The following is a 27,299-nucleotide window of genomic DNA, read 5'->3' as shown; positions in this document are numbered from 1 at the left end:
TGCATGATAGCTCCAATAGTTCTCAAAAGAATTCCGTGAGAGTTACGTGTCGAAATTATGATGCATGATAGCTCCAATAGCTCTCAAAATAATTCCGTGAGAGTTACGTGTCGAACTTATCATGCATGATAGCTCCAATAGCTCTCAAAATAATTCCGTGAGAGTTACGTGTCGAACTTATCATGCATGATAGCTAGCTCCAATAGCTCTCAAAGATATTCCGTGAGAGTTACGTGTCGAACTTATCATGCATGATAGCTCCAATAGCTCTCAAAAGAATTCCGTGAGAGGGATGTTTAATTCGATGCGGTCTCCTGCTGAACTAATGAGATTGTCAATTGCTTGCCAACTGGTGTGATATTAATGCCTTGGAAAGTAGGTTTCATGTTTTTTAGACAAATTAAGTAAAAATGGACACGCCAATATTATGTTAATTATGATGTGTGTAATACTGACAAAAATTTAGCATGTCTTAGTGAGCCAATTTTTTGTACTTTTTTTTAAAATGATCTTTGTCTTATACTTAATGGGTTTTTTTTTTAAATGGGTCTCCGTTCATTTACGCAAATTATTTTTGCAAATTCAGTAGAGTGTAAAAACATCGACTGAAGTTTATTTCATTTTAAAATGTGCGCACGGTCAACGCTTTTACAACCCTATGAAATTTCTTTTTTCAATACATATAATTACATTTATTAGTTGGGATCATGAAAACACGATTTCTATCAAATTTAAGAACTTTGGTAAAATCGTTGAACACGAATTTGACAGGTTATATGCCCCTTTCAGGCTTTCGAGACGTTATGGTCAGTTTAAAGGGGCATATCACCTGTCAAATTCGTGTTCGCTATTCCACAGGACGTATCGGCCACACTATCAGTTCGACCACGGTCGGATCGGCCGAAGTCGATTCGGCCATGCTTGTTCTTATAATATACATTTGGGAGCCTCCATGGGGGAAACCCCCCGCAAATAGTGACAGTTTGCAGGTATGTAAAAAAAAGTATGGTCATCAAAAGAGTTGACATGTTAATTACTATGTACATTTACAATTATGTTACTTGATGTTCTTGTAATACACACAGTACGGAGACTAGTCAATCTTTCTGAACTATTTTTCATAGAATGGGAGACTCGAGTCATTGAATATGCATATATATAATCAATAATTAAAAATAGTCTATTTACGTATATGGTCAAAGAAACTGTGACACATAAATTCAAAACTGGGTTGTTTTTTTTACAAAGTCATTAAAATGGCATACATATGTATTGGTTAAAAGTTTGATAGATCGGAAAAGGCAACACTTTGAATGTAAATGTTTGCAAGCTTCTAAAGTCGACTACTCAATATTTTTTGTTATCTATACATGTATCACTAGGGACTTTCGTTTTACTCAAAATAAAACGTTTTATTGCAAGGCAGGAGTAATTTTTATATTCTTCTACGTAGCAATCGTGTTAGTTTTAGCGAGAAACTTCCTGGATTTTCATAAAACATACTTCTTTTATACATTTTAAACAGACAAGGCTTGACAGGGACAACAAATCAAGAAGTGGGCCCAATTTCCTGAAAATGCGTGCTAGTTTCTTCCATATGTTAATAATAAGTTATTAATTTCTATTATCAACAAATGTAAACAGACATATATGTTTCAAAAGCTTTAGGATGCATTACACATATGATGCAAATTAAATACTGTTTAACAAGTGTTTTTTAGAATGATGTACCGTCAGAATACCGGCATGTAGTTCACCTGAAGGGGTTCGTCTTCATGTCGATATAGCAATTTCAGCGACCTTGTCCTGAACATGTCCAACGTTACAAGATTAATGTATAGAGTTGATTTTTGGAGCAATTGATATTGAAGCAATTGACTATTGCTTTAGCGAGAATGCAGTTATTAAAAAAACCCTTCTGAATATATGATAAATAAAACTAACGTATCGCAATGTTACATACTTTCTTTAAAAACTGACTCCTACAAATTATACAGAAAACAGTGCATGGCACAATTCTAATCTCAGAGTTCAGAGGCGGATTTAGAGGGGGGGGCCTTTTTTTGGGAAAAAATTTGGTTGCTTATATAGAGAATCACTGAACCGTGACCGGAGCGGGCCCCCTCTTAGGTCAGTTAGTGGGCCCCCACTTATGAAAATTTCTGGATCCGCCACTGGAGTTATACAGATCCAACAGCTTTTCTACTCCTGATTTACACTGCTTAGCAGTACAGTGGAAAGCTCATTAACTGACGCGTAATACAATAGTTAACTCATTCACGAACATATCATATCTATAAATAAATGTCTGTATCTATATTTTTTTAACAGTTCTTGTTGAGTGAAAATGAAAACATTAACTATGAATATGAATTATTTATCAAATATGAAAACAAAGTGCAGTTATAACATCAAAACAGAGAACTCGGTTTTTGGACATGTCTTCCCACAATGCAGTGTAAGACAACGAACTTCCTGTACGTGTTTGTCGCCATTCTAGAAATTAATAGGTGCTTTATTTGAAATTTATCGCCGGAATTCATCGTTTTATATCGATTGTTCTTGTTTTATCTGAGAAGAATCAGTTTCTATCATCATGGACATGGACGAATCAAACCCAAAGACACTGTAAGTATAATTTTACTGTTTAATTATCCACAAATCTGTTTCGTTTTGTTGTTTCACATGTCGTGATGTTATTACTTTCACATTCACCCCGTCTCATTGTAAGTTGTTGCAATTCATTTATTTCATAGGTATGTCGGAAATCTGGATCCATCGGTTACAGAGAGTCTAATTCTGGCCTTGTTTGGACAAATTGGACCATGCAAAAGTTGCAAAATTATATACGAGGTATGTAAATATAACTTGTAATTCCTCTCGATTTACTTTCTTTATCTTTCACGGCTGTTTTTATATATATCGTAATAGAAGTGTTTCTGTGTTTGAACTGCAACATTGGTGTTGTCATGTTTGTTTTTACATGTTGGAACCACATTTGACTAAAACTAAAGGGCAACAAATGCAACCTTTGTTCATCCTTAAACCAGGAAGCTTATTAAAAGGAAGTTCAGATTATATTTCCTACTTTAAATGTTGGTCAGTTTTTTCAGCTCCAATGTGTCTGTAGGAATGTCAGAATAGAAGTTCAAAATTTTGAGAAACCACTGTCATGAGACATGACTGTCTGGATTCATATGTACATGTATCCATGCATGTCTGGTCCCAATAAACGTATTTACACTTTTGGTATTTAGCTAAATCTTGCCTCCGAATGACCTTAGATCTACTCCAAATCACCTTTTGACGTCAAGCAACAATCACTTTAAAATTGTGACGTCAAATATTCTAAATTATGATGTCAAAGTTTACGGGAACCTGTGTGATTTTACGTAATGGCGGACAAATTTGCATACAAGTGTAAATAGGTCTATGGATACCCACCATTATGATTGAATTCAGAGAGAAGGATATGTGGTATATAGACAACTACATTTGTATGTATAGATCCAACAGTCCAAATGACATAGATGCCCAAGATGTGAACAACTATAGGTCACTGTATGCCTATGGCATTCAGCAGTGAACTTAACCCTAACTGTATAGACAGATATCACAGGCCCCACATGACAACATTTGAAAATTCTACAAGAAAACAAATGGCATGATTTATGCTTGACAGGTATGCCAGACAACAATCAACAACTACTGATTTGGGACACACACATGAACAATGTTGCTGGGTTAAACATGTCTGTGAGTGCTCATGGTCAACCCTCCCTCACCCTCATATTCATAGGCCACTTCGAGGATATTGGTTTCATACGAATCTAGTATTTGACTTCAATCACCATGTGACAAAAATGTATGCATAGAAATTTCCAACACATGTTGAGCAAAAGGATGAAAAAGTTTTATCATTTACTGCACATAAAATTTAAGAAATTAAAATCTAAAAGGATTGTCACCCTCGCTCAGTCATATGGCAAGCAGGATTATGAACTTACCGAACATTAATTATTTCTATGCTACAGAATGGAGATTATGAAAGTGCTGGAACCTTTTAATAGAGCAGGGATACAGGCGCGCCTTCTATCTGTTAAATGACGTTATAGAGACGTGGGAAATTGACGATCTTGTCCGGTGAAATACATGATTCCAGAAATGACTAATTGTAGGACTGTGGACCACAACTGGCCAAACAAAAAAAAACAGTTTGAAATGGCTTGATATGTCAATCAGACATGAACCCTTAACAAAATGCTATAGACACCATGTACCAATCTTGGAATACCATATTTATCAATGTTTAGTACACATGTACGGTTGTGCATGATACACATCCCTTTTCATCCTTCAAAAATCGTAAAAAAGAGTAAAATATGGATTAAAAAATAAAAAACCCAGATTGAAATGTAATTTCTTTTTTTTTGGGAAAAAAAATGAAAGACTTTTAAGATTGTAAGTGTATTCCATATTTTGGATTTAAAAGAAAAGGTTATAAGAACATGAAGACTAGAGAAAACAAATACCAGACCTACAATTGATACAGAAAATACCGAAATTCATATTTTAGCTCATATGGCCCGATTCTCATCTCTTCTCGTCTTTCTGTGAAACTATTGGGGAAATAGACAACTTTCGAGTTCGATGCATTTCCCTCAAAAACTCTGGTTTTAGTGAACGTCATTTGTGCGTTTAGGGGCGTCGTCACTTCCGTTCCAATGTTGAGCGAGTGGTTGAAAAACTATAATTATATATTGTACAAATTATTTGGCAAATTGAATTCTCAAAATTGACAATCAGCACTGCTGTCATTAGGAAATTGTCATTAAGGACCTACAAAACAACAATTATTTCTAGTTTATCCTGCACAATGACGATCACTAAGACGCTGGATGAACATTAATAGTGCAGGGATACAGGCGACCCCCTCTATCTGGTAAATGACGTCATAAAGGCGCGTATAATTGACGAGTTTTTTCCGGTGATGGATGAACTCAAAAGTGGTCTATTGGTTCCAAATTTGGCCACAATTGTTCTTCCCATATTTAACATATTTAATGTGTGATGGTCCCCATCCAACATGGCAAGCAAGTCTAAACAGAACAAAGGGATAAAATGCAAGTTTTCTCTACTATTTTGAAGACCAATATAGATAGAAAAACCTGACTATTGCAAAACTCTCCAGAATGTAAACTTAACTACAGGGTACCTGTTGTCCTTTTTTAAATGACAATTTAAGTAATTTGTTTTCAATTTTGCTTAAAGAATGTAAAATATGTAACAAATATATACTATATATGTACAGAACTCCAATGAAAATTTCAAATCAGAATGTCCGTAATCAAAAGGCAATACAAAAGCTTAAACACATTGAACACTCTAACACATCAAACTAATGGAAAACAACTGCCTGGCTGTCATATTCCTGACTTGATGCAGAAAATGATTGATCAAACCGGTTTTAAAGGTACCTTAACCTCTCACTTGCATGACAGTCACATTACTTTTTTTATGTAAATAAGGAAGTTAGTTTTCTTGTTTGAATGGTTTTACATTGTCTTATCGGGGCCTTTTATAGCTGACTATGCGGTATGGGCTTTGCTCATTGTTGAAGGCCGTATGATGACCTACATTTGTATAGTTGTTAATGTCTGTGTCATTTTGGTCTCTTGTGGACAGTTGTCTCATTGGCCATCATACCACATATTCTTTTTTATACATTAAATTCTATTATATTGACAAAGATAAAAACTTTAAAAAAAAAAAGAAGGGAAAAACTGACTAGCAAGACAATGCCCTTTAATGAACACATGTTAATGCTAAATGGGCATTTGTTTGTCCCGCTTCAGATTAAAGTTTTTGGTCGAGGTAGTTTATGATGAAGTTGATGTCCAATCAACTTTAAACTTAGTACACATGTTCCCTATGATGTGATCTTTCTAATTATAATGACAAATTAGAGATTTTCTCCAATTTTCACGGTCCACTAAACATTGAAAATGAGTGCAGATGGGGCATCAGTGTTTTGTAAGCAAAACATAAGAAAATATTTATTTTTTTATAGCAAAACAAGATATGTGTTAAAATGTCATTATAGGGGAAATTTGGTCAGAAAGTAGTCATTGTTAAAATTACATAATGTACACCTATATCCAGTTGAGTTGAGCAACACTTAATAAAGATTTAAATGGAAAAACTATTTATATATAAATATTTTGATACATGTAGTTTACCTGCACCTGCCAATGTTACATGTACATGATGCTAATTTAAATTCAAATATCGATTCATACATGTATGATTTACTTTAATGAATTACACAAAAGTTATCTATGCATATGGTTGATATGGAATACTTCAAAAAGGGATGAGGGGTAATCTGGTATTTATATTAAAATAAACATCAGCCAAGCAAGACAACTAACCAGTAGAAATCAAACATACCACCATTGCCAATAATTAAACAAGCTTTAGTTTAATTGCCTCAGTCTCAACAAATTCAATGTGAAAAAATTAACACAGACCTTCCAAATCAAATTCAGTGTAGGACAAAAAAAACAGGAAAGACATTCATGACCTTACTCAAGTCAAACATGTTGACAAGTAAAACAGTGAAAGTTAAAAAAAATATGTTATTTGTTTTACATAGTTAATGTGGTAACAGCCTGACAAGTGCAATTTAATGTTTTTACAGGGGACCAGAACCTCTTTCAGCAGCTTTCATTTTTGCTTGTTGGGTTTAAAAAGACATTAGTATGCCTCGCTGTAGCAGAGGGGCAATAAGTTTTACCCTTGTCCACCTATATGTATGTACATCCCAAAGTTGGTCTCCGTTCTCTAGCTTTAGTTTGCCTCAACTAAATGATATTAAACTTGTACACAATGTTTATTACCACTAAATACATATTTTGGTGGTGTCACTATTACTGTTCTAGAGTTATGCCCTTTTAATACAAATGGAAAAATTGCAAAATTTTTTGTTTAGGTTCTTTAACTTCAGTTCTCCTCAATTAAACCTTATGAAACTTATACACAATATAAAAAAGAAGATGTGGTATGATTGCCAATGAGACAACTATCCACAAAAGATGGTTATAACCAAAATGTACTGATCAAATTTGAATTTTGATGCTTTCACTTATACAGTTCTAGAGTTATGCCCTTTACAACCTTTACACTCTTTTGATATTTATTTTGACAAATACCTATCAGAACTGATGATGAGAGAAAGAGAACAACATGTGAATATCTCAAATGTACATTTTGTAATTTATCTTGAGGGAACAAATGATTGGATTTAAAGAACTCCTGACAGGGGCGTAGCTAGGTATTCAGCCAACTGTAGGCACCAATCGGCAGGGGGTTCAGGGGGGCGAAGCCCCCGACGGAAAATGGTGTTCAGCATTTTAGCTGCTTAATGTTATGTATAAAAGAATTAAATTTACTGATTATTTAATCATGATAATTATCATATACATGCATGATGAAAAGTTCGAAGAATTATGAGTAATAATGCGTCGATAACGCAGTACAATCGGAAATATGGAAAAAAAATACAATATGCACTGCCCAGCGTAGATAAGCGTATCCCTTTAATTAAGCAGTACACCCTGCTTGGTATTTTCATATCTATTCCGTTCTGATTGATATATATACATGTACGTATAAGGCAGCAACCATTTGATTTTCGGGGGGGGGGGCTATGTTTTTTTTTCTGGACAAATTATTTTTTTCGCCTGTGGCGAAAAACAATCTATTTTTTTTCGCAACAAGTCTAAAACAATTTTTTTCTTTCAATTTTAGCATTACATATAGTAACAAAATTCAAGAAATTCGTACTTTTTAAAATCCTCTACTGTAAAATCCCTACCTGCTTAGGAATTTGGACAAAAAAAACCTCAAATTTACAATAAATACAACAGCGAGCTAGGTCATGTAAAAGGTGTCGTCTAGTACGAATGTCTGGAAATTTGAAAATGCCATGCATTGGAAAATGAGGGATTCTTGGACAAGGAGCACAAATTTTGCCTTTCAGTAGACCAACTACGAACTCCCCAAAGAGCCTACAACTAGGCATCAAATTTAATGTCCCCATTCTGACCTGACGTGACTGCGTATTTATACATCCTGCACAGCCAAACGGACAACCAACATTGGCAAGTTGGGTGAAGGCAAAGTGGAAAGCTAGTTGAAAACTAACAACAACTGATTAAAGTAAAACACTCTGTCTCATGTGTCTAAGTTGAGGTTCATTCAAGTTTTTGTTGAAAGAAGTGAAATGATCTGAAGCAACTAAAATTCTAGTTTATAGATTCTGTTTAAAGGTAAAATCATAACATTCATTCAGTCTTTCCAATATTCCATACACTAAGAACAAGAGACTAGTGTGCACATGACATTCGATAATCAAAGAGTTTTGACAACTTCACTGGCGTTCATCTACATATAAACATTGTTTATCATTTTTCAGTTTAATAAAAAAAAAATATTTGTGAAAAATTATGTGTAGGCACGTGCCTAAAGTGCCTAACGGCAGCTACGCCCCTGCCTGATTTATAAGCTCCACAAAAATACATTTGAGGACCATATGAGAGTCCATGTTAATGTAGTTCTGATAAATGATATAACTTTCAGTTGTTATTGGTTTTGTTCACTATGTCATATGATGAAATAGTTCTGTTTCTTAGAAACACTCACAATATTTTGTTTAAATGAACATAAGCATGTACTCCTGGCAATTTTGATTGGACTTAATGATCTTTAATTATACCTCAGCAGGTGGATCTATTTTGATTGCCAACTATTGTTTAATTTCACATGGTTTTATGAAGGAATACCTTAATTTTCTTAACTGCATGCTCGAGAACTGATCCACGGCTTCCCACTGCACTCTTCCCCCGCATGTAAAAAAATTCTAACCCAGGCCTGTTCCTCGACAGACTTGCGGTTGCCAGCACGGGAACTAATCCACCTCTTTCCCCACAAGTGGAAATTTCAAGCGAGGAAGAAATTAACGGTTAAAAAAGATGACCATTTGTTCAATTTCAAATAACACTTCAATTTAATGCATATCTAGGAGCATGTCTTCCCCTGACAGACCTTTTCTGGAAATAATTATGTCTTTTCCCTTTTTGCAGTTTTACAAGTTACAAAAGATGAAAATGAAAGTTACTTCCCTTTATCATATATGTATGCCTAGTAAATGTATGAAAAAGGTTTACTTATTGAAGGGTTACTAGAATTGAATAGACTTGTTTGAATCAGTTTGATATTTACATTAATTCTTTGTAAACTTATATAAAAGATATACTTTATGTTCTTCCATTATATATGCATGATATGCTAAGTCTTGTCCAATATCACCCATCTGAACAAATTTTATCAAATAAATATGAATTTTGGAAAACTAAATTGGATATTAATATTTTATGGAGTACTTATACTTTAATTGAAATTCAAATCTAAATTTTGTCCTATAAAAGTATGTATAAGTTTTAAAATGTTGGCATTTAATATTGATCAGTTCGGTTGATTTGATATGACAAATGTGACATTCGTAGAGAGAGATATGTTGTCTACTGCAGTCATGTGATGTTTAGATGTAACCAGCAATGTTCAAATCTAACAGAATAAAACATGAAAAAATTGATAATGTACATTTAATAACAGGATATTTATTGTGGGCAATAAACGTTAGGTTCCCTAGCGTGAATTACTAAAATGTCACCAATTATCCTGTTAACAAATTGCTTTTAGTAAAAGTCCACCAGTAATCGTTTGTTATGAGTCAGTGTCCTTGGCAGTTGTGTTGTCGTGTAGACCTGTAGAAATGGATAATCTGGTTTTACTCGCCCCTGTTTACAATCCCCAGCCACAGCTGTCATTAGCCTATGGGGGACAGGATCTTTACTGTGTGGTAGGAACTTTTTCAATTGTTTCTGGTAGTTTGACTTTGTTTCAACATTTTTTTTATGAAAGTAATTTTTAAAAACTTCCATTTAAATTGTAGTATGCTCATTTTGAAATATTGATTTGTGTACTAGTATTACCTGATTTGACCATAAAAAGTTCACTCCTTTTGAAGAATTACATTGAGGGAATTTCGTTTTCTCCTTGATGGGATCATATTGGCAACTCTTGTGAATGTTGAAGTCCAGAATGACATGTAATCTTCATACAGCCTAATATTTTGATATTTCTATAGAATATTTTCAGAAAGATGGTGGTCACTGTGATATTATAGAAACTCATGTATATTTATACTGATCCATGATGTATTGGAGGATTAAAGACTATAGTCATTGACTTATTTAAGACAAGTTCAATGGGTTCCAGCAGATATTTGGTACCTACTTTGATATCACACTGAAGGTCTTTGATGACAAAAAAATGTATCTGATTTCAAACTTTTACCAGCCTGTGTCATTGAAGCATTGATTTGAAAGCTTTGTTGACCTACATAAGGGACACATGATTCATTAAAGATAGCATTTCCTGATAAAAACATTAAAAAAGGTTATTATGGAAATACTTCCTGGATTTCTGACCATTATTTGTATAAAAATAGCCATGTGACTAACATGTGTGGAACAGGTTAATATTGTCTCAATCCAAAAAACACTGAATTAACTCAATAGCACTAAATATTAAGATGCATCAATTTTATGAAGCATCATTTTAACTAATTTTCATCTGGGTCCATACCTCCGCTGATGGACTAGTAGTCCCCATGTGTTCCTTCAGGGCCATCAGCTTATTTAGTAGCCAGTGCTTCTGTACTGACATATTTCGTAACACAACTTTAACATGTTTAAATTCTCTGTAGACAATTTTAGAAATGATTAAGAAACTATGATTCTAACTCCATCAGGCAAAGTTGACCTTATAGCTTGAGTTATCCTTCCTTTGTGGTCTCTAAAGGTTAGCTGGATCTTCACTTTATAGATTTGTTTCACTGTCTTAGCTTTTGAAATTTTGGATTTGAGCGTTCCTTTCCCCTGGTGGTTCTTGAAGGAAAACTGCTGGTCCTCACTATTAATCTATTGAAAATACTAAAATCGTGTCAGTCCTATGCAAAATTTTGGTGGTGAAATCCTGAGGACTGACACTTTTCGTGACCTCTGGAGACTTTGTTTCAGACACATGATATTTTAAAGTCATTTCCACATATATACATATAGTGTTTTTATATAAAGTACCAGGGTCAATTAACCATATGGTATTTTGACCACACACAGGTTCAATTGTCAAGGAGTTTGAAAACATATTATTGTATAGCAATATAATATTTCCCACAGAAAGTAACCAAAAGTTAGCGTGCAATAAATTATAATATTGCACTAGTGCAATAAATCTTCAAAATTAATGACCTCATGAACGATAAAATCGCAAGCTCGTGCAACATGTGCAATATAAAATTCTACTCGGGACAATATTCCCCAATATTCATGCAATAACCCTATATTACATCCACCAATGTTACATATTACATATGTTGACTCAGCTTGAATGGAAATATATAGTCTGAAAAGTTGATATTTGTTGAGTTTTGCTAGCCATGTTTCAAGCTAATTGTGTAAGTTGTATAACTGAAGTATTCCGTTGTTGTTGAATAAAGGCATGTTGACTATTATAATTTATAAATAATAAACGGATGGTAAAGCCGTGGACACAGCTTCTAACACAAAGTATTTTAAGACACACATGTAGGATGATAGACATCTTAACTGTACTAGTATTATATGTATACAAATGTCATAGTAAAATCCATTTGAAAATATGATGATTTTTGAAGAAAGAAAAAGATTTTGTTCTTTTAGTAAATTGGTTCTTTTTGATGATACTAGGACCTAAAGGAAGAATGAAATAAAAGGCCAACATTTAGGGATTCTAATTTTCTTTATTGAAATTTGAACACCTGAAACAATATATATTATATTGAAAGCATATCATGCATATTGCACTTGAAAGTCAAATGTGGTTCCAACGACAGTAAATACATAGAAATACCCATTACCATTCTCATTTTCGTGATATTCATTTTGATCATACTTATGTTGTTGTTGCAGGAATATGTGTTTTATGTATGTACATGTATTTTATGTTTAAGTATTGTCATTTTTATAAAATCAATAAACACTTGTTCACCAGGATGTTACCAGTTATAAAAGGACTATCATAGGCCAAATGAAATTAAATCTTTGTATTTACCTGTTAATGCATTTTGAATTCATTTTCATTGTGATTACCGTAAACATATTCAACTATTAGGAAAAGCTACAATGTATATACTCTTATTGTTTCTTAGATATACATATATACACAAGATCAGGCAATTTTCTAAAACCTAAACCCTTTGAGGACACGTCGTGACGACATTCCTCGAAGAGTGACTGAATAGACCAGTTTTGTACTTTACTGAATTTTAACTTACTAAAAGAAAAGTTTTCATTTTACCTAAATGGTTTAAACTGAATGTTCAATACTAAACTTTACATATTTAAAAACATATTTGAAAAAACCTTGACTCCTACTTGACAGACTCTAAACTGTACTGTACTGGCACATTGGGACAAAATAAAGGTCTGAACTGTTCAGCACTGTTTTCACAGGTTTAAATAAATTGGGTTAGAAATTATCGGAATTTTCAAGTAAAAATGTAAATAGTTATTGACATATAATTAGTTCATTGGTTTATTTAGCCTTTTTCAGTTTTTAACTACTTTTATGTTGCAATTCTGCATTTTGAATTCCTAGACTAATTGCTGGCCAAGAAACATTTTGAAATTTCAAATTTTCAGGAAGTCCATAATCAAGTTTTTATAAAACTTGAGCACACAAAATTATATACCGTAATATATAAAACAAGTGCATTCTGCATCTTGTATTTTTTCCAAAATACTTCATCAATTTATTCAGATATTTAAACTTGCTCATCAATAAATCTAATTTACTTTTGAATATTGAATCGTGCATATACTTGTACTAACACCATACTAGTTTAATACCATAACCACTGGCAATTGTACTGTTGATTTTATTCCAGACTATGACCAATGCCAGAGGGGATCCAGCTGCAGAAGTAGGTCCTATTTCATTATCTTATATCACATAACCACTGTATAATGTTTATAGATTCTCAGTTAAATACAAACAAGTTCAAATTAGATTAATTAAAGAAGCAGCGTACATGTAGCTTGGATAACCAGTAATTGTTGACGGAATTAAAATTAAATGTAAATACAGCTATAAATTTCATGCTCATTATAGATGGTGTAAAAATCTCACTTGTTAAACAGGTGAAGTTTGGTGTTTTGCTAGGATTAGGGGGAGTTCTGCTTCCACAAAGTCTGTTATCCAAGGTCTGCTAAAATTGGCACTCAACATACTTATACAAATGAAAATATGAGATGTTGATCTTAACAGGATGACAATTAGCAATTGAGATAATTCTTTTAGATATTGTACCCTGATCAAGCATGAAGCATCTAGCAAATATTCTACAAAATTGCATCAATGGTTCCATGGCAAAGTTCGTACAAAGAAGTCAAGAAATTTACTTACTTTCGACATGAACATTCTAAAAGATGAACAAACCCAATTGAAAGATATGACAAAAATGTTTTGAAATGACTTTTGTTCAGATAGAACTTGAGAATTAACTGAGATCTTTAAACATTACATGGTTCAGCCTATTAAAAATAGTAATCTTATCAAACAAGAGTTATGGCTCTTTGTAAGTTAATGGAGAAAAAAATACCAAAAATAAATGATATATGTCTCTCTACAAGTAGAAGAAGAAAAAAGCTCTGTTCTTCTGATTGAACAGGGTTTTACTGATCTAATATATATTGTTGAATTACTGATTTTGCATTTAGAAGTTAGTAGCTCAGTGGTAGCTCATGGAGTATTTATATTTACATCAGTAAGAACTATTAACAGTAAGTATATTGTATCCATAAGCCCTATTTAAACAGTTCTTAGTCTCCTGAGAAAATCAGCAGAACAGCCTGCAGACCACTAAATGTATCACAAATGTTACTTTCCTTTCTAATTCTAAGATTGACAGTTACCCATTCAAATCTGAAAATAAAGGTAAGTTTTGTCATGAAATAAGGATCTCCTCTGACCTACCACTGAAATGTTATTGTTTTATATAAATTAATGTACAGCTCTTATTTGTTAGTTTGATTTGTTTTATTTCAAAATTGGTAGTTATCTGACATTTTTAAATCTGTTGTAATGCATTGCCTTGAAAAAATATCAGTCTGAAGAAATTTTTAAAATGAGAAAGTGTTAGCTCTGATAAAGAGATTTGATCAACAGAGAGTTGAGAAGAGGGATATCTACAAAAATTCAATTAAAAATAAAGCAGGCATCACCAGGTAAGACAATTTTCTTTTATTTTTTGAATTTTTAACATTTGACTGCAAACATTTTGAAAACTTGTCTTTAAGGTTGGCTGAAGAAGTCCAAAGCCAGACATCACAAGTATCAGGTCTGATGACAAGTCGTGGGTATGGACTTTTTGTTTTTATACATTATATAGTCCATTTCTGATTTGTACACTTATAGTTTGCTGTTAATAAACAGGCAAACAATTATAACAGTTGTCAACATGATTTTTAGGGAATATACATGCATAGCATTCTGATGAAAATATGCAAAATTCACACTTCTGACAAATTTGTTAAATTTGCACATGTTTATGGCTTAAATTCTCTGCTTTTCTTCTATTTGTATATATAATGTCCATCTTAAATCTTTTTGGAGTCTTTTTTGGTTTCCTTAAGAAACAAAAACATTTCAAATTGACTTGGGAGCTGTACTATAAATTAGCTAAACCATTTGGACTTTTTATGGTCAAGTCTACAAAAATGCAAGATCAGTAAAAAAAAGCTTAAACATTGAATATTTTATTTGAGATTTGAGTAAATTTGTGTTTTTTCAGCCTGGTGCAGACCCTTACTGCTTTGTTGAATTCTATGAACATAAAGATGCGGCCGCTGCCCTATCTGCCATGAATAAAAGAATGTGCATGGGAAGGGTAAGTCACAATGTGTACTTTTGTCATTTAGTGTTATTACATTGTCATGAGATTGGCTCTTGTTGTTTCACATTCTACTATTGAAATAGTGAGCTATGGAGAGAAGAAAGAACAGACGAGAAAGGTAAGTTTTGGGAGTCAGTTTACAGAGGCAGGTAAGTAACTGTATTATATATGAATAATAAAATAGTCTGAAGTTGACGATTCTGACCAATTACTTTTAATGTTTATAAAAAAATATATTAAATACATTAAAAAAGGAAAATTTGTGCAGGGTTGAATATACATGTTCACATTTTATTCATGAGATATTTGGCAACAATTTCATTAAATTAATTGTCTTGGAATACAAAACTAATGCTTCATTTTAATCGTTTAAAATTAATTTATCTGAATAAGTATAGTTTAAATAAAAACTAATGCTGGAATCACAAAATCCAGCATTTTAATTGGTTAAATTCTGAGTATGGTAATCATACTTTAAACTTATATGCCAGCAAAATCATGCTTCATGGAAGACTAGAAAGGCTAATTAAGATTGCTGACACCTGTAGGGAACTATATATATTATGCAAGGATAGTCGTTGACTTTGCCAAGCATGATATAGTAATATTGAAATGACATACAAGTTATGCAATACTTTTGAGTCCACAAAATAAGAATTGTCATAGACAACCTGCAATGAATCATATCTTTGAATAAAATATTAAATATTTCACTAGTTTCCAACTGACTTAAAGTTTGACGATGGCCCACGGTTTCAAGGTTTGGAGGCCTAATGAGGAAGCAGGGAATTTATCAAAGTTAAATGCATCAACAGTAATAGAAGTCTTAGGGTTTTATCATTAACTATTGATGGGTAATGTGTGGATCTTAATACCTCAAGCAATAGAATCACACTATTTATATTGTATTATTGCATGTTGGAAAAACATTCTCACCCTATTTTTACATATTTAGAGATTTTGTTATACATTTTCATAGATAGCAATAATTGTATACCCTTAGTGGTTTGTTTATTTTTGGTTTAGGAGAAACATGGTACATGTATTTTTACTTGCATTCTGAACTGGCCCTAAAATATAATAAACTTCAATCTATCTGTAAATTATCTAACTGATATTTGTAAAATCATATGTTGATCATTGAACTTTAAATAAACCCTTTTCATGGGTTATTCAACCTTAATATGACAGAATATTCAACAAAATAGAAAACTATACATAAATTCATATCTTAAATGACTTGCACATATTTAGAATAAAATAGAGCACAACTGATATTTACAAAGTAAGCGTATTATGTGTTTATAAATTCATTGGTAAAGCCTGATTATGGGTGAGACAAACTCTTGTTATGCACATTTAGCTTGTGTCGTGACTTACTTACTTACTGCCCTTGTGTGCCTTGTGTCATGAAGGTTTAAATGCTACTTGAAAGCCTTTTTTTAAGCTTAAAGAAGTTGAATTATATTGACGATAAAATTATTTTTAAAAGAGGATGAATTTAAGTACTGTACATGTCAAAAAGTATTGTCCCTTGAGATTTTCCCTATATATTTTCATACTCTGCACAATAATTTCATAAGCCTCAAAAGGTGCCATCTCTATTCTTCTTATTTATGTTTAATTTTACTTCATTATCTCAATGAACTAATATGACTAGCTTAACAAAAGACAAGGAAAGACAATTTTATAGGTGCACACAAAAAGTCCAATACAATTCCCTGTAGATATTTCAGCTGACAGCTTTGTTCATAAGTCATGTTTTATATGCCATCAAATGCTAGAAAGTTCAACAAGACTGTAGATTGTAGAATTAATAATTTAAGTACAATAAATTGCCCTGAGCTGTCTTAACTTTAGAAAAATAGATTAAACACATCAATCTTCCTTTTGAATGGAAAGAGAAAGCAAACAAAGACATCATTTTTATTGAGGCACATTACAGCTAATGTACCTATTACCTTTTCAATTAGTACACACTTCTGTGTCATTTGGTCTCTGGTGGAGAGTTGTTTAATTGGCAATGGTACCACATCTTATTGTTATATATGCTAACATTATCATACTCTTGAGTTAGCAACATAAATACATTCTTCCTATGGTGGGGTAAAACTACATGCTTCCTATGGTGGGGTAAAACTACATGCTTCCTATGGTGGGGTAAAACTACATGCTTCCTATGGTGGGGTAAAACTACATGCTTCCTATGGTGGGGTAAAACTACATGCTTCCTATGGTGGGGTAAAACTACATGCTTCCTATGGTGGGGTAAAATTACATGCTTCCTTTGATGGGGTTCAATGTGCTCTTTTAAACACTAGTGGGATTAAAAGTGTTGTGCTGGATACCTAAACATGTACCAAGGAGGTTACATGTGGTGAGCTATGAACTTTCAACTGACCTACTGGGGTTACATGTGCTGGATTTCTAAACATAGTCCCTGACTCCCTATACAAGTGATACTTATGGGAAAGACCTGTATGCATATCTTTTAACATGTATTTGAATGAAATACCTGAATGTTATTTACAATACATTTAAGGGGGTTCGCGGGTCTAAATCATTTATATAGGATTTCTCTATATTTTTCTACAAATGAACTTTTTCTTATAGTTAATAGAAAAATGAAATAAAAAAGTGGGGTCACCGTTCATTTGCGCTCACAATCTGCTTTCGAAAGAAGCATACATTTTTGTAAAAAAAATATTTTCTGTTGAAGTAATAGGAAAAATAAAGTTTATATCGAAATAAAAAAAGAAATTTATTACAGAAATTGCTTAAATTTTACAATGATTTAGTTTAAGTACAGCTTATATAGAAATTATATTAAAAAATATAGGTCACCGATGAGTTGAAAAAGATATTTCAATTTTAAAGCCAAAAAATGACATTTTTTTCACCAAAGGGAGATAATTTGGAATTTTTTCAATGATGTATACATTTTAAAAGTAATCTGGGGCCAACACAAATTGATTGTTTTGAATGATTTTTGTACCATATGATAAAGTAACAACTAAAAAATGTAACAAATAAAATTTGTAATGGAAACAAATGTTTGATTTTTTTCTAAATTTTTTAACATTGGCAGTTATTGTCTCTACCCAAGCTAATACCTAGTTTTCATGCATCCAGCTTATGGTTAGCAAGCATGGTATTCATAAACTTCCAAGACATTTTTCTGTAAACATATTTCTGTATCAAGTTTTCCATGTATTGCCATGTCTGATATGGTTAAATTGAAAGAAGAAACAAGTAATTCACAGTTATCCTTAAAGGTTATGTAAAGTTACAGCATGTTTTGTCACTAACACTTTTTTCACAAGAAAATGAAATTACTTGTTAAGAATCCAGTATAAAGCCTGCATATAAGTTCTTTCTACAACGATTGTTTATTAGGGCGGAAGCTTGGATGTTGGTAATCCCTCATAATTAAACAAGACCAATGACAAGTTTCTCCTGTGATTCAGGCAAAGAAACAGATGGGATTTTCATGTCTTTGTGTCAGAGACGGCCATTGTTTGATGCAGTAAAAAGCTTAGAGTTATATATTGATTAAGTTGGCATGTTGTATTAAAATTCCATTTTTTTCCATAGCTAACCTTTCATGCTATATTATATTCCTATCAACTCAGCATGATTGTTAAATTAACTTTAATGGCCACACAGTTGTGTTGCTTGTATACTTATTTTTAATGTGAAATGAACTTTGTTGGTCTGCATTAGGTAAAAATTCCAACAGAAATCTGCTTCACACAGAACTCAATCCTACATTGTTATACATATAAGTGCATATATACTGACTTCTGTTGATTACACTAGAACTGAGGTTACACATTTTACTAGCATGGCTTAGTATAATTGATGTTTGTTGAAGTTTAAGCTTATTGTTTTAAAAAGATATTGGTAACTGATCATTTATTTTATTGGTCTTACTTTTCTGGAAAAGTTTTATGGCATATAATTTGGGTGGGTGTTTAGATCTAGTTTCTATTTTAGGATTTTTATATTTCTAGAAGAAAATGCTTCTTATGTTCATTTTTGACAATCAAATTTTCCATTATTGGCATTAATAAATGCTAAGCTGCAATAACCAGAAAAAAACCTTGATGACAGTCCTAATATTACAGCACTGTTCTAGGGAAGAAAAAAGGCGGGAAGGTGAGGGGATACTTAACAAACATTTTTGACCCTACCACTTCTTGTGTGCTTGTCCCAAGCCAGAATCACGTAGTGGTTGCCTTTGGTTGCTGAACTAAAAAATGTTGTAAGCAATGGACAGACTTAGTTTTCTCTTTGAATTGTTATGCTCCTACAAACTAAGTGTTTGGGGAGTATATAGTAAATGCCAAGTCCATCTGTCTGTGTATGTCCATGTGCCTTGTAAGCACATCTCCTCATAAATAGTTAGATGTATAGCGATGAAACTTTAAATAGTTGTAGAACACCTCCTTAGGATGTAAAGCTTGAAAGGGATATAATCCTGATCCCACATGTTAAAGGGGAGATTATCAATCTATTTCCTTTGGTGTTTCAATTTGTGAAAATAGTCTCTCTTATGTAAAACTCCATCTTTTGTCATTTGTGGCAGGCATCAAGTTGGAATTATAAGAATCATAGTTTATGTATATATGATTTACCTTTGAAGACCTCTACAGACTTAATATTGATCTATATAGATGGTGAACCAGTGGGACTTTTAATGTGTGAATAGTTGGATATTTATTGACTTGATTCCTAACTGTAAATTATGGCATGACTTGAAAAGAGATATCAAAAAGTAGACTATAGGGATTAAGGAAACATTGAGAATAAGAGTTGGATTTTAGAAAATGTCTTTAGTTTTCATGTTAAGTGGTAATTTTTTGAAGACACGGTTTGAATGATAATTTATTGTAAGGCTGTTCTTGAAGTTCTGTAATGACTGCGATAGTCCTCAAACACATCTGTTTGAAGACTGAATATGACATTTCTCATTACGTATTTCTTGTTTTCTTTTGAAAAGTGCAGAAATCTGCAAGATACAAGAATAATTAGGAGCATTTTTTTTTTTATTTATATAAGAGATTTTCCTATTAGCATCCTTTTCTTTGAACATGTGACTTAAAGTGCCAATAAGTGGTATTAAAATGTCAGTGAGTACTTTTGTATAATTATGCCTCATTTGAAATGGTTTACATATTTTACAAAGCTTGTTTGATGACTTGAAAGGTTAAACACTCCTGGTTCCAGATCTATTCTCTCTAGTAGCTATCAAGTCTAATGGATATATCAGACTTCTATTGTTGACCCAATATCTCACTAGATCATCATTATTCTGGCCATTCTGGTGATCCAAGGGATAAAACAACAGTGTTCTCTTTGTAAATTTACTGTTCACAAAATTTAGAATTTTTGAAATACTAAGGCTTTTCTACTTCAGGCATAGATTACCTTAGCTGTATTTGGCAAAACTTTTAGGAATTATGGTCCTCAATGCTCTTCAACTTCGTACTTTATTTTGCCTTTTAAACTTTTTTGGATCTGAGCGTCACTGATGAGTCTTTTGTAGACAAAACGCACGTCTGGAATATATATACAAAATTTAGTCCTGGTTTCTATGATGAGTTTATTTGTAGGCAAAGCATCAGTCAATATCTACCAGGTTAACACTTGAGGAAAATAGTTGATTTAGATGACTTCAGAATTTACTTCTATAAATTCCCAGTGCCAAAGCAATAAGTCATTGTACTCAAGTCTTGATTAACCAAAATTAGCTGGTGACTGTACTTTTGGTGATGTTTGTTGCATGATAGCTCGCCAGTGGGCAAAGCAGTGGAGCGATGTACTCTGTGTGATCTTTGTGGCAAGAAAGCTGGCCAGTGGCTTGAAGCATTTTACTAGACATTCAAGTAGATTTTTCCTTCATTAAAGAATTTGTTTTAACCGGAAACTTGGTAAAACAGTGTTTTTGGCTAATACCCTGGACATGTAATTGACAAATGTTTAGAAAAGCTGTTATAACTATCAAAAGTCATGTTTTAAAAACATTTTTCTTGTGATATAAAAAAAGATGTGGTATGATTGCCAATGAGAAGACTCCACAAGATACCATAATGACACAGAAATTAACAGCTACTGGTCACTGTACAACTTGTTTTGAGAATATTTTTTCCTATTTTTTTCAAATAACGATTAGGCTGAATAAATGAAAATATGAATAATTAATTACTACATATTTGCAGCCGTAATGAATCAGCGTATATTTTTTCAAGGGGAAAATTTCAGGTAATGATAAAAAGATTATGAATTGATTTTTGCATCCTGAACAAAAAACGCATAATATTTATCAACTGATTGTTGTCAACAAAATTCATTACAAATTATTGAGGCATTAATTCTTGTTGTAATGGGAATTACATTTAACAGATGAAACAGGATCATTATTTGGTGTTCTGCTTCTATTGCTTTTCTATTCTCTTTGAAATTGGTGTTTTGTGGAATAGGATGGTTTTAATCTGTGATCTCACATGATTAGGATTGAGAAAAACAAGTAATGCAAATAAAATGAAAAAAAAGAAAGAAAATGCTTAAAGATCAAATTATTTGAAATTTTGTATGGTCAGTGAGTTTTCCAGATAGATTTTTATAACCATTCGGTTGTTTATTTATTATTGGGATTATTTATAGTTCCCTATAAATTATTATAGAGTCCCTTGCATTTATCCACCCACATTCACAATATTTTACTTGCATGATATTCTTTTACACTTGTACATGTTATTTCATTTCTTGATCTGAATTATTTTGAGGTTTTCTATGGCATGACCTGGACTGTGTCATATCAGCTCAATTCAATACGCTGAGTAATACCACCATTGATTCTCCCCTATTAGTCTTTGTTAAATTGGCTAGGATTTGGTGGATAACACCTTACAGAAAGCTATGTTTCTTTCCTCAAGCATTGGTAATTTTTCTGATCAAGTCTCAGTAGAGTTGTAAGCTTTGATGGTATTACACCTTACAGAAAGCAATGTTTCTTTCCTTATGCATTGGTGATGTTTCTGTTCTAGATTCAGCCCAGTGGTAAACTTTGGTGATATTTCACCTTTAATACAGAAAGCAATGTTTCTCTCCTTGATCATAATTCTGCTCAAGTGTTAGCTGAGTGGTAAACTTTAGTGGTATTACACCTAACAGAAATCTATGCTGTTCTAGTTTCAGCCTTGGTAAGCTGAGATAAAACAACACATGGATAATTAAATAACAATAATGATTCAGTCTGTCAGTGACAAAATCACAGCAGATAACTTTCCTCCATTATATCTCTATTGTTTCAGGCTCCATTAAAATTGTTTTCATAATGACATTACATTTCTCAGCTAAAAATTTAAATGTGGGTTAATTGCTAACATGGTAGATTTATGTTTCTGTAGTTGCAGGATTTATATCATCATTTTACCATATAGAACAAGGACTAACAATTATGATATTGAAAAGAGATTAAACTTATTACACTTAAGAGATATAATTATGTCATTTTCTATCGGTTTTCTTTCGTTTATGTATGGTTATTCTGTTTGATAAACAGAGGTTTTTTCATGCAGTTTAAACATAATTAGCGTTTAAACAAGGGAAGTAATCAGTATTTGGTTGTTGCATGTCTAAGAAAGTGTTTACAAGTAAACTTGGAAGGTTTGACATTATTAATCCGGTGACAGAGATATTATTTTGCTAATGGATGAATGCCTCGGTAATCACTGCCACTTATGTGTAATTATATAAATTAACTCGTCCAGATATTGTGATTTACTATATTTACCGAGCTCAACTGACAGAGGATGACAATAGAATCAATGAATACATATTGTAGTAGGGGATATTGTTTTAATTTTCAAAACATCCAAAACATGCAAGGGTCTTTTGAACATAGACAGGAATGTTCAACTTTAATGTGTCTCATCTCAGTTGTCATGAGAGCTAATTGTCTCTAAGGTCATTGCATGTTTAAATTGAAATTATGAAAATAATTAGGGTTTCTAAAATGTATTGTAATGTATGATACTAGTTCTGTCATGTTTCATGTAATATTTATTTAAATAAAAGTTCTTTTCCATAATGGTTGACTAACAAATCAATGAGTCAGCATGACTTTCTGACTGATAAAACGTAATATAGTCAGTTCGTGTTTCTTGGTTTATTATTTGGCAAGCAGAAGCAAGTCTATTTAAAATATTAGAGAAAGTCTGCTTATAAATAATGATAATACTAGGAAAGATAACACTAATTAGTACAAATCCATCATAAACTCTCTTGTAAATGACAATCTTATATATACCCTATCCATTAACCAACATGACTGCCATGGCTAAAAATTAGATATAAGGATGAAATCACCTTCTCTTACTAAAGGGGTACCTATTCTTTTGGCTAATGATTTTGACAAGTGTTAGGGTATAAGAAAGCACTACCCGAAATCAACCCAAGTGGCACTTATAAGATACATATGTTTGGAGAAATCTTTAAATTCAAAGATAAGTCCCTAAGGAGCCTATATAGCTAAAACACTCATATTACAGATTTCTCCCACATATGTATCTTATAAGTCTCTAATGAGCCTAAAACACTCAAATTACAGATTTCTCCCACATATGTATCTTATAAGTCTCTAATGAGCCTAAAACACTCACATTACAGATTTCTCCCACATATGTATCTTATAAGTCTCTAAGGAGCCTAAAACACTCACATTACAGATTTCTCCCACATATGTATCTTATAAGTCTCTAAGGAGCATAAAACACTCACATTACAGATTTCTCCCACATATGTATCTTATAAGTCTCTAAGGAGCCTAAAACACTCACATTACAGATTTCTCCCACATATGTATCTTATAAGTCTCTAAGGAGCCTAAAACACTCATATTACAGATTTCTCCCACATATGTATCTTATAAGTCTCTAAGGAGCCTAAAACACTCACATTACAGATTTCTCCCACATATGTATCTTATAAGTCTCCAAGGAGCCTAAAACACTCACATTACAGATTTCTCCCACATATGTATCTTATAAGTCTCTAAGGAGCGTAAAACACTCACATTACAGATTTCTCCCACATATGTATCTTATAAGTCTCTAAGGAGCCTAAAACACTCACATTACAGATTTCTCCCACATATGTATCTTATAAGTCTCTAAGGAGCCTAAAACACTCACATTACAGATTTCTCCCACATATGTATCTTATAAGTCTCTAAGGAGCCTAAAACACTCATATTACAGATTTCTCCCACATATGTATCTTATAAGTCTCTAAGGAGCCTAAAACACTCACATTACAGATTTCTCCCACATATGTATCTTATAAGTCTCTAAGGAGCGTAAAACACTCATATTACAGATTTCTCCCACATATGTATCTTATAAGTCTCTAAGGAGCCTAAAACACTCACATTACAGATTTCTCCCACATATGTATCTTATAAGTCTCTAAGGAGCCTAAAACACTCACATTACAGATTTCTCCCACATATGTATCTTATAAGTCTCTAAGGAGCCTAAAACACTCACATTACAGATTTCTCCCACATATGTATCTTATAAGTCTCTAAGGAGCCTAAAACACTCACATTACAGATTTCTCCCACATATGTATCTTATAAGTCTCCAAGGAGCCTAAAACACTCACATTACAGATTTATCCCACATATGTATCTTATAAGTCTCTAAGGAGCCTGTAACACTCACATTACAGATTTCTCCCACATATGTATCTTATAAGTCTCTAAGGAGCCTAAAACACTCACATTACAGATTTCTCCCACATATGTATCTTATAAGTCTCTAATGAGCCTAAAACACTCACATTACAGATTTCTCCCACATATGTATCTTATAAGTCTCTAAGGAGCCTAAAACACTCACATTACAGATTTCTCCCACATATGTATCTTATAAGTCTCCAAGGAGCCTAAAACACTCACATTACAGATTTATCCCACATATGTATCTTATAAGTCTCTAAGGAGCCTGTAACACTCACATTACAGATTTCTCCCACATATGTATCTTATAAGTCTCTAAGGAGCCTAAAACACTCACATTACAGATTTCTCCCACATATGTATCTTATAAGTCTCTAATGAGCCTAAAACACTCACATTACAGATTTCTCCCACATATGTATCTTATAAGTCTCTAAGGAGCCTAAAACACTCACATTACAGATTTCTCCCACATATGTATATTATAAGTCTCTAAGGAGCCTAAAACACTCACATTACAGATTTCTCCCACATTTGTATCTTATAAGTCTCTAAGGAGCCTAAAACACTCACATTACAGATTTCTCCCACATATGTATCTTATAAGTCTCTAAGGAGCCTAAAACACTCACATTACAGATTTCTCCCACATTTGTATCTTATAAGTCTCTAAGGAGCCTAAAACACTCATATTACAGATTTCTCCCACATATGTATCTTATAAGTCTCTAAGGAGCCTAAAACACTCATATTACAGATTTCTCCCACATATGTATCTTATAAGTCTCTAAGGAGCCTAAAACACTCACATTACAGATTTCTCCCACATATGTGTCTTATAAGTCTCTAAGGAGCCTAAAACACTCACATTACAGATTTCTCCCACATATGTATCTTATAAGTCTCTAAGGAGCCTAAAACACTCACATTACAGATTTCTCCCACATATGTATCTTATAAGTCTCTAAGGAGCCTAAAACACTCACATTACAGATTTCTCCCACATATGTATCTTATAAGTCTCTAAGGAGCCTAAAACACTCACATTACAGATTTCTCCCACATATGTATCTTATAAGTCTCTAAGGAGCGTAAAACACTCATATTACAGATTTCTCCCACATATGTATCTTATAAGTCTCTAAGGAGCCTAAAACACTCACATTACAGATTTCTCCCACATATGTATCTTATAAGTCTCTAAGGAGCCTAAAACACTCACATTACAGATTTCTCCCACATATGTATCTTATAAGTCTCTAAGGAGCATAAAACACTCATATTACAGATTTCTCCCACATATGTATCTTATAAGTCTCTAAGGAGCCTAAAACACTCACATTACAGATTTCTCCCACATATGTATCTTATAAGTCTCTAAGGAGCCTAAAACACTCACATTACAGATTTCTCCCACATATGTATCTTATAAGTCTCTAAGGAGCCTAAAACACTCACATTACAGATTTCTCCCACATATGTATCTTATAAGTCTCTAAGGAGCCTAAAACACTCACATTACAGATTTCTCCCACATATGTATCTTATAAGTCTCTAAGGAGCCTAAAACACTCATATTACAGATTTCTCCCACATATGTATCTTATAAGTCTCTAAGGAGCCTAAAACACTCATATTACAGATTTCTCCCACATATGTATCTTATAAGTCTCTAAGGAGCCTAAAACACTCATATTACAGATTTCTCCCACATATGTATCTTATAAGTCTCTAAGGAGCCTGTAACACTCACATTACAGATTTCTCCCACATATGTATCTTATAAGTCTCTAAGGAGCCTAAAACACTCACATTACAGATTTCTCCCACATATGTATCTTATAAGTCTCTAAGGAGCCTAAAACACTCACATTACAGATTTCTCCCACATATGTATCTTATAAGTCTCTAAGGAGCCTAAAACACTCACATTACAGATTTCTCCCACATATGTATCTTATAAGTCTCTAAGGAGCCTAAAACACTCACATTACAGATTTCTCCCACATATGTATCTTATAAGTCTCTAAGGAGCCTAAAACACTCACATTACAGATTTCTCCCACATATGTATCTTATAAGTCTCTAAGGAGCCTAAAACACTCACATTACAGATTTCTCCCACATATGTATCTTATAAGTCTCTAAGGAGCCTAAAACACTCACATTACAGATTTCTCCCACATATGTATCTTATAAGTCTCTAAGGAGCCTAAAACACTCACATTACAGATTTCTCCCACATATGTATCTTATAAGTCTCTAAGGAGCCTAAAACACTCGTATTACAGATTTCTCTCACATATGAATCTTATAAGTCTCTAAGGAGCCTAAAACACTCACATTACAGATTTCTCCCACATATGTATCTTATAAGTCTCCAAGGAGCCTAAAACACTCACATTACAGATTTCTCCCACATATGTATCTTATAAGTCTCTAAGGAGCCTAAAACACTCATATTACAGATTTCTCCCACATATGTATCTTATAAGT

At 32.9% G+C, this 27,299-nt stretch overlaps 1 protein-coding gene across 9 annotated transcripts in view; it reads left to right on the top strand.

Annotated features, from left to right (window-relative positions):
- Positions 1-2,439: 2,439 nt before the first annotated feature.
- Positions 2,440-27,299, top strand: part of LOC134716275 (nucleolysin TIAR-like) — a 91,842-nt gene continuing 66,982 nt past the window's right edge. For 6 of the 9 annotated variants that reach the window (XR_010106858.1, XR_010106857.1, XM_063579165.1 and 3 more), the window contains exons 1-4: positions 2,440-2,628; positions 2,757-2,853; positions 13,052-13,087; positions 14,957-15,052. Coding sequence is in view for 7 of the 9 variants with exons in the window: in XM_063579165.1 (XP_063435235.1) it covers positions 2,597-2,628; positions 2,757-2,853; positions 13,052-13,087; positions 14,957-15,052 (261 nt within the window). In the remaining 2 variants the exon portion in view is untranslated. Of the gene's footprint in view, positions 2,629-2,756; positions 2,854-9,803; positions 9,923-13,051; positions 13,088-14,503; positions 14,523-14,956; positions 15,053-27,299 lie in introns of those variants that run through there. The other 3 variants (XM_063579162.1, XM_063579163.1, XM_063579171.1) reach the window with 3 other exon arrangements.

Source organism: Mytilus trossulus, chromosome 4 (assembly GCF_036588685.1).
Source record: "Mytilus trossulus isolate FHL-02 chromosome 4, PNRI_Mtr1.1.1.hap1, whole genome shotgun sequence".
NCBI lineage: Eukaryota > Metazoa > Mollusca > Bivalvia > Mytilida > Mytilidae > Mytilus > Mytilus trossulus.
The sequence above is the reverse complement of the archived record's forward strand: the minus strand, read 5'-3'. Positions and strand labels throughout refer to the sequence as shown.